Source organism: Rhineura floridana, chromosome 1 (genome assembly GCF_030035675.1).
Source record: "Rhineura floridana isolate rRhiFlo1 chromosome 1, rRhiFlo1.hap2, whole genome shotgun sequence".
NCBI lineage: Eukaryota > Metazoa > Chordata > Lepidosauria > Squamata > Rhineuridae > Rhineura > Rhineura floridana.
In genome coordinates this window covers 164,620,604-164,634,656 of record NC_084480.1, presented here as the reverse complement: position 1 = coordinate 164,634,656, position 14,053 = coordinate 164,620,604, and the positions used below count along the sequence as shown (strand labels likewise).

The 14,053-nt window shown below is 44.7% G+C and overlaps 1 protein-coding gene and 1 long non-coding RNA gene across 4 annotated transcripts in view; one reads left to right on the top strand and one right to left on the bottom strand.

Annotated features, from left to right (window-relative positions):
• The window catches only part of LOC133364111 (uncharacterized), a 90,126-nt gene extending 81,232 nt beyond the window's left edge, over positions 1–8,894 (bottom strand). Inside the window, exon 1 of the long non-coding RNA XR_009757835.1 lies at positions 8,823–8,894. This is a non-coding gene — a long non-coding RNA (uncharacterized LOC133364111). The remainder of the gene's footprint in view (positions 1–8,822) is intronic.
• The window catches only part of ATF6 (activating transcription factor 6), a 116,207-nt gene extending 103,052 nt beyond the window's left edge, over positions 1–13,155 (top strand). For all 3 annotated transcript variants that reach the window (XM_061584196.1, XM_061584186.1, XM_061584206.1), the window contains exon 16: positions 12,622–13,155. In XM_061584196.1, the coding sequence (XP_061440180.1) occupies positions 12,622–12,830 (209 nt within the window). In that variant the 3' untranslated portion in view covers positions 12,831–13,155. The remainder of the gene's footprint in view (positions 1–12,621) is intronic.
• The last annotated feature ends 898 nt before the right edge of the window (positions 13,156–14,053 follow it).

Here is a 14,053-nt window from a genome sequence, read left to right as displayed (position 1 = left end):
CAGACATCTGGGGAGGGGGAAGTTGCCTCCACTTATGTAATATATTGTGTTGTAGGTAACAGTAGTAAAACATTTTTTAAAAAACATTTGCACGATTATGGCCAGGCTATAGCTGAACATTATGTAACTGAACAACAGCCAAGTTCATAGGAGCCTGGTAACGCCATGCAAGACTGAAGTTTCAGGCGAAGCAGTTTCAGAGTAACCAGGATAGAGGCAGGAGAGGAAAGTTGAGGTTAATCTCTGGATAGTAGACACAATAGCGATAGATTAGGGCCAAAGTACATACCGTGACAATGGCCAGCCTGGGTCATGTGCTTGCCCCATTCAAGCATAAAGCATGTGGGATAGGAACTGTATTTTTAACATTAAATTAGGTGTGTGGGTGAGGAGCGCTGAGCCCTCCCCTGCCTTGACTCCCTGCTGTCAGTCAGTCCCAGCAGTTTCCTTGCTAGCCTTGACATCCTTATTGGAAGCAAATGGGGCTGGAGAGAGAAAAGTACCTACAGCGACAGAGCATATTGTGGCGGCAAAATACAAATAGCATAAACCAATAAAGTTGAAGGTGAGATAACGCATCTGTGCAGCCACAATGGTGCCATTCCCTGATCTTGAAGGATTCCTGGCATGCAAGGCTGCTTCTCTGGGCCCTTTCTATTTAGGGCAGGCGACCAGAATGGTGTGTTCCTCTCCTTCTGACACCAGGAATGTGTATTGTAGTATCACCGTGCTGTTCTCCTCTTGCTTAAAAGTGATGGAAAGGAAGGATGAACAGCAGGGGAGCTAGATCTGAAGAGCTGACTTGCAAAGCTGTGCTTGGGGGGAGTTTGGTCCAGAGTACTGTTGCTTCATTGTGCATAGGATGAGACAAGGAATACAATGGCTGCGAAAAGGAAACTCCAAGAGAGGTAGCGGTATAGGCGGTGGATTGTGGGTGCCACCAAGGGCAGTAGTGTGGGAGACCAATAGCTGTTCTGCCGCCCTATTCATTTCAGTGGGGCATGCACAGTAGAATGTCCCAGGGGATTGTGCTCTATGTCAGTTTGAAGGAGTGGATGAATTGGTTGTGATTTTGATTTTATGTCTCATGAGCCAAAATGTCTGGTTCTTAAAAAATAAAAAAAATAAAAACGAGGAGGACGACCATTTTGACACACTCCATGGGACAAACCAGACAGGGTGGGAATAGCTTGGGTTCTTTATGTTCATGTGTGCCACAGTTACATATAAAGCAGCACTTTACTTGTTACCCCAAAAGGGAAGCACGGGTGAAAGCACTGACCAGTCAGTCGCATGACATCTGGAATATCCTACAGCTAGGGCTGATGGGAGTTGAAGTCGAACAACATTTGGAGGGCCACAGCTTCCGTGCTACCTGTTCTACAATATTTCATTTCATTTCAATATCTGACCATAATTAAGAGACCACTTGTTTGTTTTTTATTTTAAAATTTTATTATGTTACATTTCTACCAAAAGTATCCCAAGGTTTCTAATGAAATTGGCTTAAAACAATAAAAAGTACAATCTTCAGATGACTAAAACATCAGGTAAAACAGCTGCTAATTAAACCATTTATACACCTTTGTCCGAAAAATTCATGAGCAATTAGAACTGTGTGGAGATGTTGCTGAAAGGAGATAAAAATGGATTTAGTGAACATAGGGAAGGCAATCCTCAGGCTAGGTTCCATACCTGGCCTTGATTGTTACACCTTTAGCCTCTGATAGCAGGGACTCCAGGAGCAGGACTTCCAGGAAAAACCTCAACACGCAGGCAGCATTTTAATTCTTCCATGGAGTAATAATGCTGTGCCTTGCCTTGCCATATGCTTCCCTCAGTGCCTAAGAGGAATATGCTCCTCCTGGCTTCATTTCTGTAGATGGCAAGGGCTCTTCTTTTCTCACAGGCCTTTGGCGCCTGAGATTGTTCTGCTTTTTGTTACTGCCCCAGGTATACATGTGGGCTCTGATGATTTGTACAGGTGACTTTGGCTATGGGATGGTGCAGTCTGTAATTGTGAACTGTCCACTAGAGTCCAAGTTTATCCAGGGAAGCGGTAAATGAGGTTTAATATATATCCCATATCTTGTGATTCGTGTTTCCATTAGACGTCTTTCCGTTCTGTAGACTTAGAAAACACATTGTACAGACACTGGCAGAAAGAAGATTGTTGGTCAGCTGCCACTTAGAATCCAAGTTTGCTTTGTTTTTCTCAGGCAAAATGTATATAAGGATACTGGCAGGCATCTTGGATGTCGTTTAAATGTGGGGTATCATTGTTATGGATAACCACGTAAGACATTTTTGCAATATTAAGTGGTATATTTAAATAATTTTAAAAATCTAGAGAGACCAGATACAGAACAAATGAAATTATAGGCTTGTTCCTAAATTGATTTTATGACTTCCAGCTGAATGCATGAAGTGTCTCCATTCTTGTGTATGGTACTTGAGATGAAGCAAAGGGTGATAGTTCAATGATAAGATCAATGATAAGATCGTATAATTTAGGGGCAATGTTGTGGACGAGTTACAGAGCACATGCAGGTCCCAGCTTTGAACCCTGACATCTTCGGTTAGAAGGACATTGTTTAGCAGGGTTCTGCCTGGCAGCTGCAGTGATAACAGTAGGACTAGAACAGCCAATGACCGAACCTGTTCCAATCTGTTCAACATGTTCAAACCTGTGGCTCATTCACATATTCATTCTACTACCCTGCTGTCTTTCAGTGAACTCAGAGTGACTTGCTTGTAGTTCTCAAGTGGCCGTTTATCCAAGCAGCTTATGGGCCCATGCCTGATTAGCCTTCGCAGAAGACTTGGGTCATCTGCCTTTGGACTATTCAGGGGTGATATGTCATATGAGTGATACGAGTTAAAGCCTCATGAACTTAAGTCTGTGTTTAACTAGTAATGAACATGCATTACGTAGTAATGAACTAGTAATGAACATGGAGGACTGGTGAAGTGCCGGACAACTGGAGGAGAGCTAATGTTGTCCCTGTCTTCAAAAAGGGCAAGAAGGAGGAACCGGGGAACTACAGACCAGTCAGCCTAACATCAATCCCTGGAAAAACTCTGGAGCAGATTATAAAGCAGTCAATCTGTAAGCACCTTGAAAGCAATGCAGTGATTACTAGGAGCCAACATGGATTTATGAAGAACACATCCTGCCAAACTAATCTCATCTCATTTTTTGATCGGGTAACCTCCCTTGTAGACTGTGGGAATGCTGTGGACATAATATATCTTGACTTCAGCAAAGCTTTTGACAAAGTGCCCCACGATATTCCGATTATCAAGCTAGCTAAATGTGGGCTGGATGAAACAACTATCAGATGGATCCACAGTTGGATCCAGAATCGTACTCAAAGAGTGCTTATCAATGGTTCCTTCTCAAACTGGGCAGAAGTAACGAGTGGGGTACTACAGGGCTCAGTCCTGGGCCCAGTGCTCTTCAACATTTTTATTAACTACTTGGATGAGGAGGTACAAAGCATCATTATCAAATTTGCAGATGATACAACGTTGGGAGGCATAGCTAATACCGTGGAAGACAGAAACAAAATTCAAAGGGACCTTGATAGACTGGAGCATTGGGCTGAAAACAACAGAATGAAATTCAACAGGGATAAATGCAAAGTTCTACACTTAGGAAAAAGAAACCAAATGCACAGTTATAAGATGGGGATACTTGGCTCAGCAGTGCGACATGTGAGAAGGATCTTGGAATTGTTGTTGTTCACAAGCTGAATATGAGCCAACAGTGTGATGTGGCTGCAAAAAAGGCAAATGCTATATTAGGCTGCATTCACAGAAGTATAGTTTCCAAATCGCATGAAATATTAGTTCCCCTCTATTCAGCACTGGTTAGGCCTCATCTTGAATACTGCATCCAGTTCTGGTCTCCACACTTCAAAGAAGGATGCAGACAAACTGGAACGGGTTCAGAGGAGGGCAACAAGGATGATCAGGGGACTGGAAACAAAGCCCTATGAGGAGAGACTGAAAGAACTGGGCATGTTTAGCCTGGAGAAGACAAGACTGAGGGGAGATATGATAGCACTCTTCAAGTACATGAAAGGTTATCACATAGAGGAGGGCCGAGATTTCTTCTCAATCATCTCAGAGTGCAGGACATGGAATAATGGGCTCAAGTTGCAGGAAGCCAAATTTCAACTGAACATCAGGAAAAACTTCCTAACTGTAGAGCCATATGACAATGGAACCAATTACCTACAGAGATAGTGGGCTGTCCGACACTGGAGGCATTCAAGAGGTAGCTGGACAGCCATCTGTCGGGAATGCTTTGATTTGGATTCCTGCATTGAGCAGGGGGTTGGACTCGATGGCCTTATAGGCCCCTTCCAACTCTACTATTCTATGATTCTATGTGTGAACATCTCTTTAGTTTCTTGTTTTGGCCAGTCAGTTGTTTTGAATGTTTTGCAGCTCTGCAGTCCTCAGGGTTCTTAAACAGCAATAGGACATAATAATGCTCTAGTACTGTGTTTGTTTATTCCAGATTTCATTGCACAGGGTAAGATCCTTGATTGCAGCCACAGTGTGTAGATTATTTGCTCCTTTTAGAGAGGCCCCTCACCCTCAGAGTTCAGTTTCTCAGAGGGCCTACCAAGGGGGAGTCATGCAGTTCACACATGTCAAGAGGCAATAATGGATGCAGTCCCAAGCAAAGATGTTTCTATTTATTTTAGGGGCTTGATCGTTGGGAGGAAAGAAGTTGGATGAGAGGGAAAAGCTCAACCCGTGTCCCACCGATGTAGGCACTTATGTGGGATGGGCTGCAGTTCACTGTTTGAGCACATGTTTTGCAAGCAGAAGGTCCCACCTTCCATTTTAAAAGGACCTCTGGTAACAGATCAAGGAAAGACCACAGAAAGAGCTGGCCAGTCAGAGAACAACACTGAACCAGGATTTGGCTGAGTAAATGATGTTAATACATTGATAACTCCACCATAGAGGAACTGGACCCAGCATCAGCAGCCTTGGGCAGTTACTGATGCTGTTCCTTTGGTACCCCTTTCTGGTACTCTAAACAGTTCTGGACAGCAACCACTGGTAATTGCCCACAGTGCCCTGGAGCAAAGTCACATCACTCTGTGACATTGCAGGCTACAGTGGTGGCCCACATTCATCAGAGACGTGTTGTTGCCCTGGAGTTCTCCAGAAGGCCTGCCTGTCTGCTCCCACATGTGGAGAGGAAGGGCTGCCTGTCCACCAACGTAGGGGTGGCCCCCAGATGGCACCATGCTGAGAGCATTTGCACTCCTCCTGTAGCTAAGATGCACCAATATAGTGTGAAGACATTTGATATGTGATCTTTTATTATACAAGTTATTATGATATTATCCTGCAGATTTGGGCAATGCAAAAAAAAAAAAAGTCCTCATTCTCTTGAGGGTTTACCTGACTCTGATAAGGTTGGTTACCTGTCTTTGGGAGCCTGGAAGAAAAGAAACTGCACACATTATGAGAGAGTGTCCTCGGTCAAATCAGAGAACACCAGCCCACCTATAGTAGTCTGGTTATTAAGAGGTAGCTCATGTGCTCACAGCTCTGTGCTATGGATGATTCTTTACTGGGTGGTCATGTAGAATAAGAGTTAGGAACAGGCACAGTCCCATCTGGGATGGTTTACTCTTTCCCCAACCCTGATGTTGAAGTGGGATGTGTTCCCATTTTGTTTATTTTTTTAAAAAAACTCCTTAAGGTGGTATTGAATTGTCAAGAAATGAAATAAAAAAGCCAAGCCTGCAGGAACTCCAAAGCAACTGTTCCACAACAGGCATTTAGCTGGTTCAGCCACCTGGACTTTGCATGACAAAGAGCAGGAAGCAAGGCCCAAAGAGCCCTGTTAATAGCCACACACGGAAATCTCAGGAGCAAGGTGGTCTCACCTCTCGGCCTTTAATGAGTGTGGGAAACTGACTGACCACCCACTGAGAGGTGCTGAGATGGGGCAAGCTTCAGGGCAATTTCGTGCCCAATACAAAAGAAACCCTATTGTGGATGGGGGTGGGGGTGAGACTGTGTGTGTTATAATGATTATTTGCATTCCGCAATGTTACATTGAAAATACCACCCATGCCATTCTGGTGCTTCCCATAAGCTCATTTTAAAAGCAAATCTTACCAAACTTATAATCCTGAACTCAGAAACGCTTGCTTAACAGCTCTCTAAATTTTCATGGTGATATGCAAAATAGTCAGAGAGAATAGAGAGTTCAAAATGTAAAACAAGAGGAAAGAAAATCCAGACCCCTGGTGGACTTTTTCTGTCAGTGGTCTTAAAATCTGCTGAAATTAATTAAAAATCAGCCATGTTCACAGAGTACCTGTAATCCTTTTACTGACCTTACCCCATACTCTGACCTTCATCTTCTGCAGTTTAAAAGTTAAAAAATGCATGGCTGATTTTTAATTAAGATATTTAACATTTAAGTCAATGATAAGTGCTGGCATACTCAGTAAGAACCAACTGTCAGTGTTCTAAAAGCCAGACTCTCAGCAGCTTGGCTTGGCTAATCAGGGGGCCACACCCACACCAGACCTTTATTTCACCTTAGATAGTCATGGCTCCCCCAAAGAATCCTGGGAAGTGCAGTTTGTGAAGGGTTCTAAGAGTTGTCAGGAGACTCCTACTTGCCTGACAGAGCTCCAGTGGCCAGAGTGGTAACAGTAAGCCCATCTTCTGGGATTGCAGGTCTGTGAGGGGAATAGTGAGTTTCCTAGCAGCTGTCGTCAATCTTCACAAGCTACATTTCCCAGGATTCTTTGGGGGAAGTCATGGCTGTCTAAAGTGGGGGGGGGAAGTCTGGTGTGGATGTGGCCAGGGACAGCTTTGGTTTAAATTTGGGTGGGAGACTTCATGTGCCTGCTATCAAATAAAAAGGTGGGGAAACCCTGAAAAACAACAATACTGTTCACAAGGTTTTCCTTTTGGAAGGGAAAGGGGCTTTCCCTCCGCCCAGTGCCCCCCACCCAACTTCCTCCCTTCTCCTTCTTCCCTCCCCTCCCCCCTCCCTGCCCCTCCCCCAGGTCAGTTTCACCTTTTCTAAGCATGATTGTAAAGGAGTAAATCCCATTGAACTCAAAAAGCAAGCAAATGATCAAACCTGCCCTCCCCTCCTCCTCCCTCCTATCCCCTTCCTGTTGCCCCTTCCTTCACCTCTCCCACCATTGCCCCTTCCCTTCCCCCTCTTTTCCTCTCCTCTCCCCTCCCCCTTTTACCCCTCCCCCATGGTCAGTTTTACTAATCATGATTGCACGGGAGTAAATCCCACTGAACTCAATAAACATGCATATGATCAGACCTGCTTTCCCCCTCCTTGTCTCTCCTTCCCCTCCCCTCCTTCCTTACCCCTCTTCCTCACCTCTTCCTTCTCCCCTGCCCACTCTAGCCCTCCCTCCCTCCCTCCTGTGTGGTCAGTTTCACCTATCCTAAGCATGATTGCAGGAAAGTAAATCCCACTGAACTCAATAAGCATGCAAATGATCAAACCTACCTTCCTTCTCCACTCCCCCTCCCTCCAAGTTCCATCCCCCCTGCTTTCCTGCCATCTCCCCTCCCCCTCCCCAATGGTTAGTTTCACCTATCCTAAGCATGATTGCAGTGGAGGAAATCCTGTTGAACTCAATAAGCATGCAAATGATCAATCCATTCTCAGTAAACTTGCACAGGATCCCATTTCTTACCTCCCAGATTAAAAAGCAGAGAAATTCACTAACAGACAAAAAAACACATTTGGGTTGGTCAGTCCAATCCCTTCCTGTGTAGCTTGGGAGAATTTGGTAGCATGTGCCTCTGAGCATATGGTGAGTGGTGGCAACACCTGCCATCTCCAAAGATGGAGAATTACATTTTTGTATGTCTATTGGTGTTCTTCTTACTTTGCTTCTTTCCTGTGTTACTATTATTTCAGCCCAAATAACAGAGGTTTCCTATAGTAAATCATTTTCTTTTGCTTCTGTTTCTGTGAATATGTGAAATACAGCAACATTTTGCATAATTTGCACTAAAAAAACTCCAAAAACAATTGTGGAATAATGGCACTGACTATTCTGCACAATAGTCTCCAGTGGACATGAGATTCAACTATTAATGCACCCAAAATAGAAATAGAGCAAAACCTCCAATTTGAAACACAAAAGTCTGTCTTCACCATCATATGACACTGACTAGTAAAAAGGTTTTGAAATTAATGAAAATAAATTTATTTTTAAGATGAATAATAAACAGGATGAACAGATTTCTAGGATGAATAATGAGAGAAATAACATTTTTAGGTTAGTTTCTCTATAGAAATAATAGTAACACAGGAAAGAAGCAAAGTAAGAAGAACACCAACAAACATACAAAAAATGTAATTCTCCATCTTTGGAGATGGCTGGTGTTGCCACCACTCACCATATGCTCAGAGGCACATGTTACCAAATTCTTCCAAGGTACACAGGAAGTGGATTGGACTGTGAAAGACCAACCCAAATTGTGTTTGCATTTTGACAAATTTGTAGGGCAGTCCAATATCTCAGAGAGGAGTTCAGGTCTCCTGCTCCCCTGGTGCATTCACTGCAGCTGCCCAATTTCCCTGCTTTTTAAAGTTTGATAGAAATATCTGTTGGCTATAGGTACATTCTTAAACCGCAAGGTTTTTTTGTCTATTAACATGGTCAAAACCTCTTTACAGTGGGTAAGATTATCTTGGGCAGCAGTGCTGGAAAAGCTGATTGCTTGTCTATAATCGCTTAGCAGCTTCAGTGTATAGCTTATATATAAAAAAATGATATTGATCTACCTACCTGAATAGAAGTTCCAGAATAAATTTAGAATGGCTACACTAGCAGCTAAGCCAATCCTGCTTTGCTTCTCCCTTAGTTGAGGGGGGAAATAACCATGGAGTGGCTGGCATAGCCTTATCATTGGAGCCAGAGCTTCAAACCAACCTATAATCAGAAAGCTAAAAATAAACCTTGGCTTCAGATCATGGCTGGTTTGAAAACAAACAAATCACAAGCATTGGTTCAGACGTAATGCTAAGCTAGCCACTCTGTGGTTTGTTTTCCTGCTTAACTCAAGCTCAACAGTCCTCAAGCTGCATGCACATAATAGTTAAAACAAACCACGCAGTTTGACTTACCGTTACATTTGAATGCAGCCAGTAAGCAAGTTCTTGGTCAATGAAGGAGTGGAGCATAGAGACAAGGGTTAACTTCTCCTGGAGCAGAGTCAAAAGGCACTTGGAGGGGGGACTTTCAGTGGCCAGCCAGAACGGGGAGGAGAACCTTCCACCAACCTTCAGTTCTGACTCTGATGCCAGTGAGTTAACAGAGTCTGCACCTGGCTCCTTTATCTCCACCCTGGGGGCACAGGGGCCTAATGTTTTCTTTGAAGACAAAGACCTCTTTTCTTCCTTTTCTTTTCACTCTCTCACCGGCTGAGACTAGCAGGAGAGGGGAGAAGCTGCTCTGCCGAGCAATGTTTGTTAGGGCAAAAGCAGCAGAGGTCAGTCCCAGGCCCCTTCTAGCCCTACTTGGGCTCATAGGAAATAGAGTCCCTTGCCTCCTGATATCCACAGTTGACAACAGCAGGACACCTTTGCTTAAGCAGCTTAGCTGTGCCACTCCTCAGGTACCACTTTCTTCTTTGGTGTGTGTCAGAGGAGACGTGCCTTCTTCCTGGAGCCAGCACTCGAGGAGGCATGGCCTCTGGCAAGAGGGATTTATCCCTTAGTGGAGAGGAGTCAGCCAGTTCAGATGTGGGAACTCTTTTAGCCACTGCCATTCTGGAATCCCTGATAGGAGCAGTTTCACTTTCACAACTCCCTTCTACTCAGTAGGGGGATAAGCCACTTCCAGAGGGAGAGGCAAGAAGCAAGCTGAAGCCCTGCCTGCAGCTATGTTCTCATGGCTCACTAAGGAGATGGCAGCTTCCCTAGCCAAGCACTGGTCCCACACTCACAAAAAGAGACATCCCAGATGCAGGAAAGCCTGTTCCCCTTCATTCTCATCCCTTCCCTCTTCTAGGGACAGTCCAGCTAGAGAGAAGGAGAAGAGAAGGTGCACAGAACTCATGCCCTGGTTCAAACACAGGATCAATAAAAAGGAGCAAAAAAGAGGTTAAGTGCCACCTTTTCCCCTTGGCAACCAGAGCTCCTAGTACCTCCAGTCATGTGTCTCTGAGCCCAGATCCTAGCTTCCCTTTCTGAGTCATCAGAGTTGGGGGGGGCTTTCTGGAGACAATCCCCACTCTGAAACCCCTCTACTGGTCAGACTCCTTTCCCCTCCTGGTTTCCAACAGCATGTGCTCTCCAAAGAGTTCACCCCTCAACCGGTTCATCAGGGGAAAGAAGAACAGGAGGCTTTCAGATGTATTCCCCAGATCAGGGCTGCAGCACGTAACCATTTCATTCCCCAAGTTCTTCAAGAATGTTGTCAAGAAGGATGGGGACATCTGGCTAAACCACAAGCTCCTCTTTCTAAGATGCTTTATTCTCTGCCTCCTTCAATTGTGGACAGCCTCCAAGTTCCTTCCGTAGACGAGCCCTTTTCTGCCCTAGGAGACAAAACGGTAATTCCCAGGGAAGGGGTAGCATGTTAACAGATCAGGGAGATAGGGGCAGTGATGCAGCACACTGTTGTGTCCATGAATCCTCAGCCTTGGCTCTAAGGGTGGCTGCAACCAATTCCTTCATGTCCACAGCTACAATTAAGTGGGCTAGGGCACTGACTGCAGAAATCTCACATAAAGCCAAGCATGCCAAGGAGGGGCTCAACAAGCTAGCCAGAACTGCAGAACTACTTGCTGACTACTCTGTGGACACCCTTCAGTACTCGGCTTGAGCACTGGGTTATACAGTGGTAGCTAGATGTAACCTGTGGCTCAAACAATGGGAGGTAAACCATAATCCTAAGGCCAGTCTATATGTACCTCCTTTCTCAAGTGCGCTTCTTTTCAGAAAGTCCCTGGACAAGCCGCTAGTAGAAACCAAAAAGAAAAAGGCTTGCTTCCACACCCAACAAGGAGGAGTGCAAGTTGTGCAAGATGACATCTCGGTCCTTTCATCCCTTCCACCTACAGAACCACCTGTCAGTTTCACAGCCCCTGGCAATCCTCCTGGAACTCCACACAGCAGAGCTGTTCCAATCCCATGGGCAGCAACTTCAGCAAGAAGTCCCAGCTCCCAAAATGCAGTTCCAAGCAACCCCAGACATGACACCAGGAAATTTCTGGTGAAAGGCAGGCTTCAACACTTCACAGGCACATGGGCTGCCCCCACCACAAACAGCTGGGTTATGCTCTTAGATTTCACTCCATTCCAAGGGGCAAGGGGCACTTTGCTCCTCCATCATGCCCTCCAGTGGAATTCCTGGACACCATCGCTCACCTTATTGATATAGGGGCTGTGGAACCAGTACCAGCTATACAGCGTTCTTCTGAAATCTTCTCAATCTTTTTTATTGTCATGAAACACAATAATGATTTTTGCACCATTTTGGACCGGCAGTACCTAAACAAGTTCATGCAGCCCAGAAAGTTCAAGACGGAAATGCTTTGCTCCATCTTGGAGGCCATCCATCCAGGGGACCTCTTAGTGTCCTTAGTGCTCACAGAGGGGATGATGGCAGTTGTAGTCCAGCAACATCTGGACGGCCTCTAGGAGAATCATATCTGCCATTTGAGATGAGGCCAGCAGGCACTGCTCACAATTCCATCCTCATAGTAAGTGTGGCCTGTGGCAGCCAGGAGCAGGGCCTTTAGGATGAGTTGCTCTTAAGCTTTGAAACTCTGTCTGAAAATGTTTGGAAATACGTGTCGTTGCTTGGGTTTAACAACAGGTGTAAAACATTTTTTCAATGGGCATTTGGATGCTTTTGATGCATTGGATGCCCTTCTTGTGCTCCCCACACCTTCGCAAGCACATACGACGCGGACACGAGATAGGGCCTTTTCGGTGGCCACCCCTAGACTGTGGAACTCCCTTCCGAGTGAGGTGCGATCAGCTCCCTCCTTGCCGTCTTTCCGGCGACAAGTAAAGACTGTTTTATTTCAATGGGCATTTGGGATAGAGAACGACCAGGATTAAGTGTCATAGGTTTGGTGACTACATTATATGATTTTATTATTTTAAATTGTCCGCTGTTTTTAACGTATGTTTTATGGTTTTAATTTTTCTCATAGTTTAATTCTTTTTTAAAAGTATACTTCTGTATGTTTTAATGGTGTTGTTTTTACAACAATGTAAGCTGTTCTGAGTCCTATTGGAAAAAGGGCGGGGTAGAAATAAAGTTTATTATATTATTATTATTATTATTTGATGTTCTTTGGCTTTCCTTTTAGAGCTTGGTTTATCTTTAGTTGCTCTTGTTTGTTCTAAGTGTTTATTATCTGCTTTGAGTTTATGGGAAAACTACAACTATTTTAAATAAATAAAATGGCTTTCTATAAAGTACTTAGTTCATACAAAATGTTGCTATGGAGTAGGGACAAGTTTTCTACATAGCAGCCATGTTGTATTTGTGTGTGTAAAATATATATTCCCCCCCCCCCATTCTCTGGAAATGTTTTCACCATGATGACTCTTTCTTTTCTCTTTTGCAGAGAAAATAATTAATGGCCAAGACTATGAAGTTATGATGCAGATAGACTGTGAAGTGATGGACACCAGAATCTTGCACATCAAAAGCTCCTCCATCCCTCCTTACCTTCGAGAACAGCAGAGAAACCATACAACGTCTTTCTATGGCTCTCCTCCAACTGTTCCAGAGGCAGCTCCTGCTGTGAGAGCCATCACTGAGTCACCACAGTAGGCTTCAAAAGCCAGGCTTAATACCCTGGAATAACCATTTGCCCCTGCTCACCCTTAATAGGGCTGCCATGGCACATTCCAGGCAGCATACCACAATCAACATGAGGCTGTTGGATCTGCCAGTGATGGGGGAAGATTCTGAATCCCAGCCACAAGACCACTCCTAACCCAATCCCTCCACACTGCCTTGTACCATTATTACTGTTTCATTAACAATTTCTGTTCCACTGTCATTTGCAAGGTGTTTTTAAATCCTTACTCGGTCGGTGAGGTGGGGCCTTGCTTGTGTTGATTTGACCAATGAAAAAGGAAAGAGAGAGAGAGAACTCAAGGAGCTCCAGGCTGTTGTGGTATGTTCGTAGTGGGTTGTAAATGAGGGTCTCCCACGGCACTCTCTGCTAGACAGCCTACTTCTAGTGCTTGCTTCATTTTTCCAATGAACCTCAGGACAACAGTTGTATTACACATGGGGATGTTTTGGTGATGCTGCCTTTTATCCATCACTCAGTAATATATAGTTGCTGGAAAGTTATTCTTTCCCCAGCTGGTGGGGCTATAGAAGTTTGGAGTGCTGCCTGGAATGTGGTTGGACATGTCTTATGATTATCTGTTGGCTGGGGCTTGTGACATCACTGATCAGCAGCCATCTTTTGAACATAAGCTTGCAAAGAGGAAGCTGACACTGGCTGTAGAAGAGCTACTTGTCCGTTACACACAGATTCACACACCCTGTGGCCAGTCTTCAGTTTGCTGAGCTCTACTTGGCAATTGTAGCTAAATGCACTTAAGACCTGAACGGGTGGGAGGCTTCTTCTCCACATTTTGCTCTATGCTGGAAGTCTTCTCTTTGCAGGTTTCCTCTCATACTTGATTTTAGTTTTTTTATTAGCCTAGGGAAGCACTTTCCCTTCTCATAAATCCATTACCCGTGGGCTTGGGACATGCAGGGATAACCTGCAAAATGCTTAAATGTAATAGGAACACTGCCTGGACAGATTGTCTGGATAAGACCATAGAACACCTTGTAATAACTCAGGGATTTGCAAAAGGGAGCCAAAGCAAATGTGTGCTGGGGAGCAATTGTAGGTCTGCAGATGTGCCCCCCCCAACATGACAAAGGGAATAGTTTCTAGCCTCCTGGAAAATGTTTAGGCAGCTGGGAATGGGTGTGCCCCTTCAGCAAGATGCAAAGGCTACCAAAGCCAGAGTCAGTGAAGTGTTCAC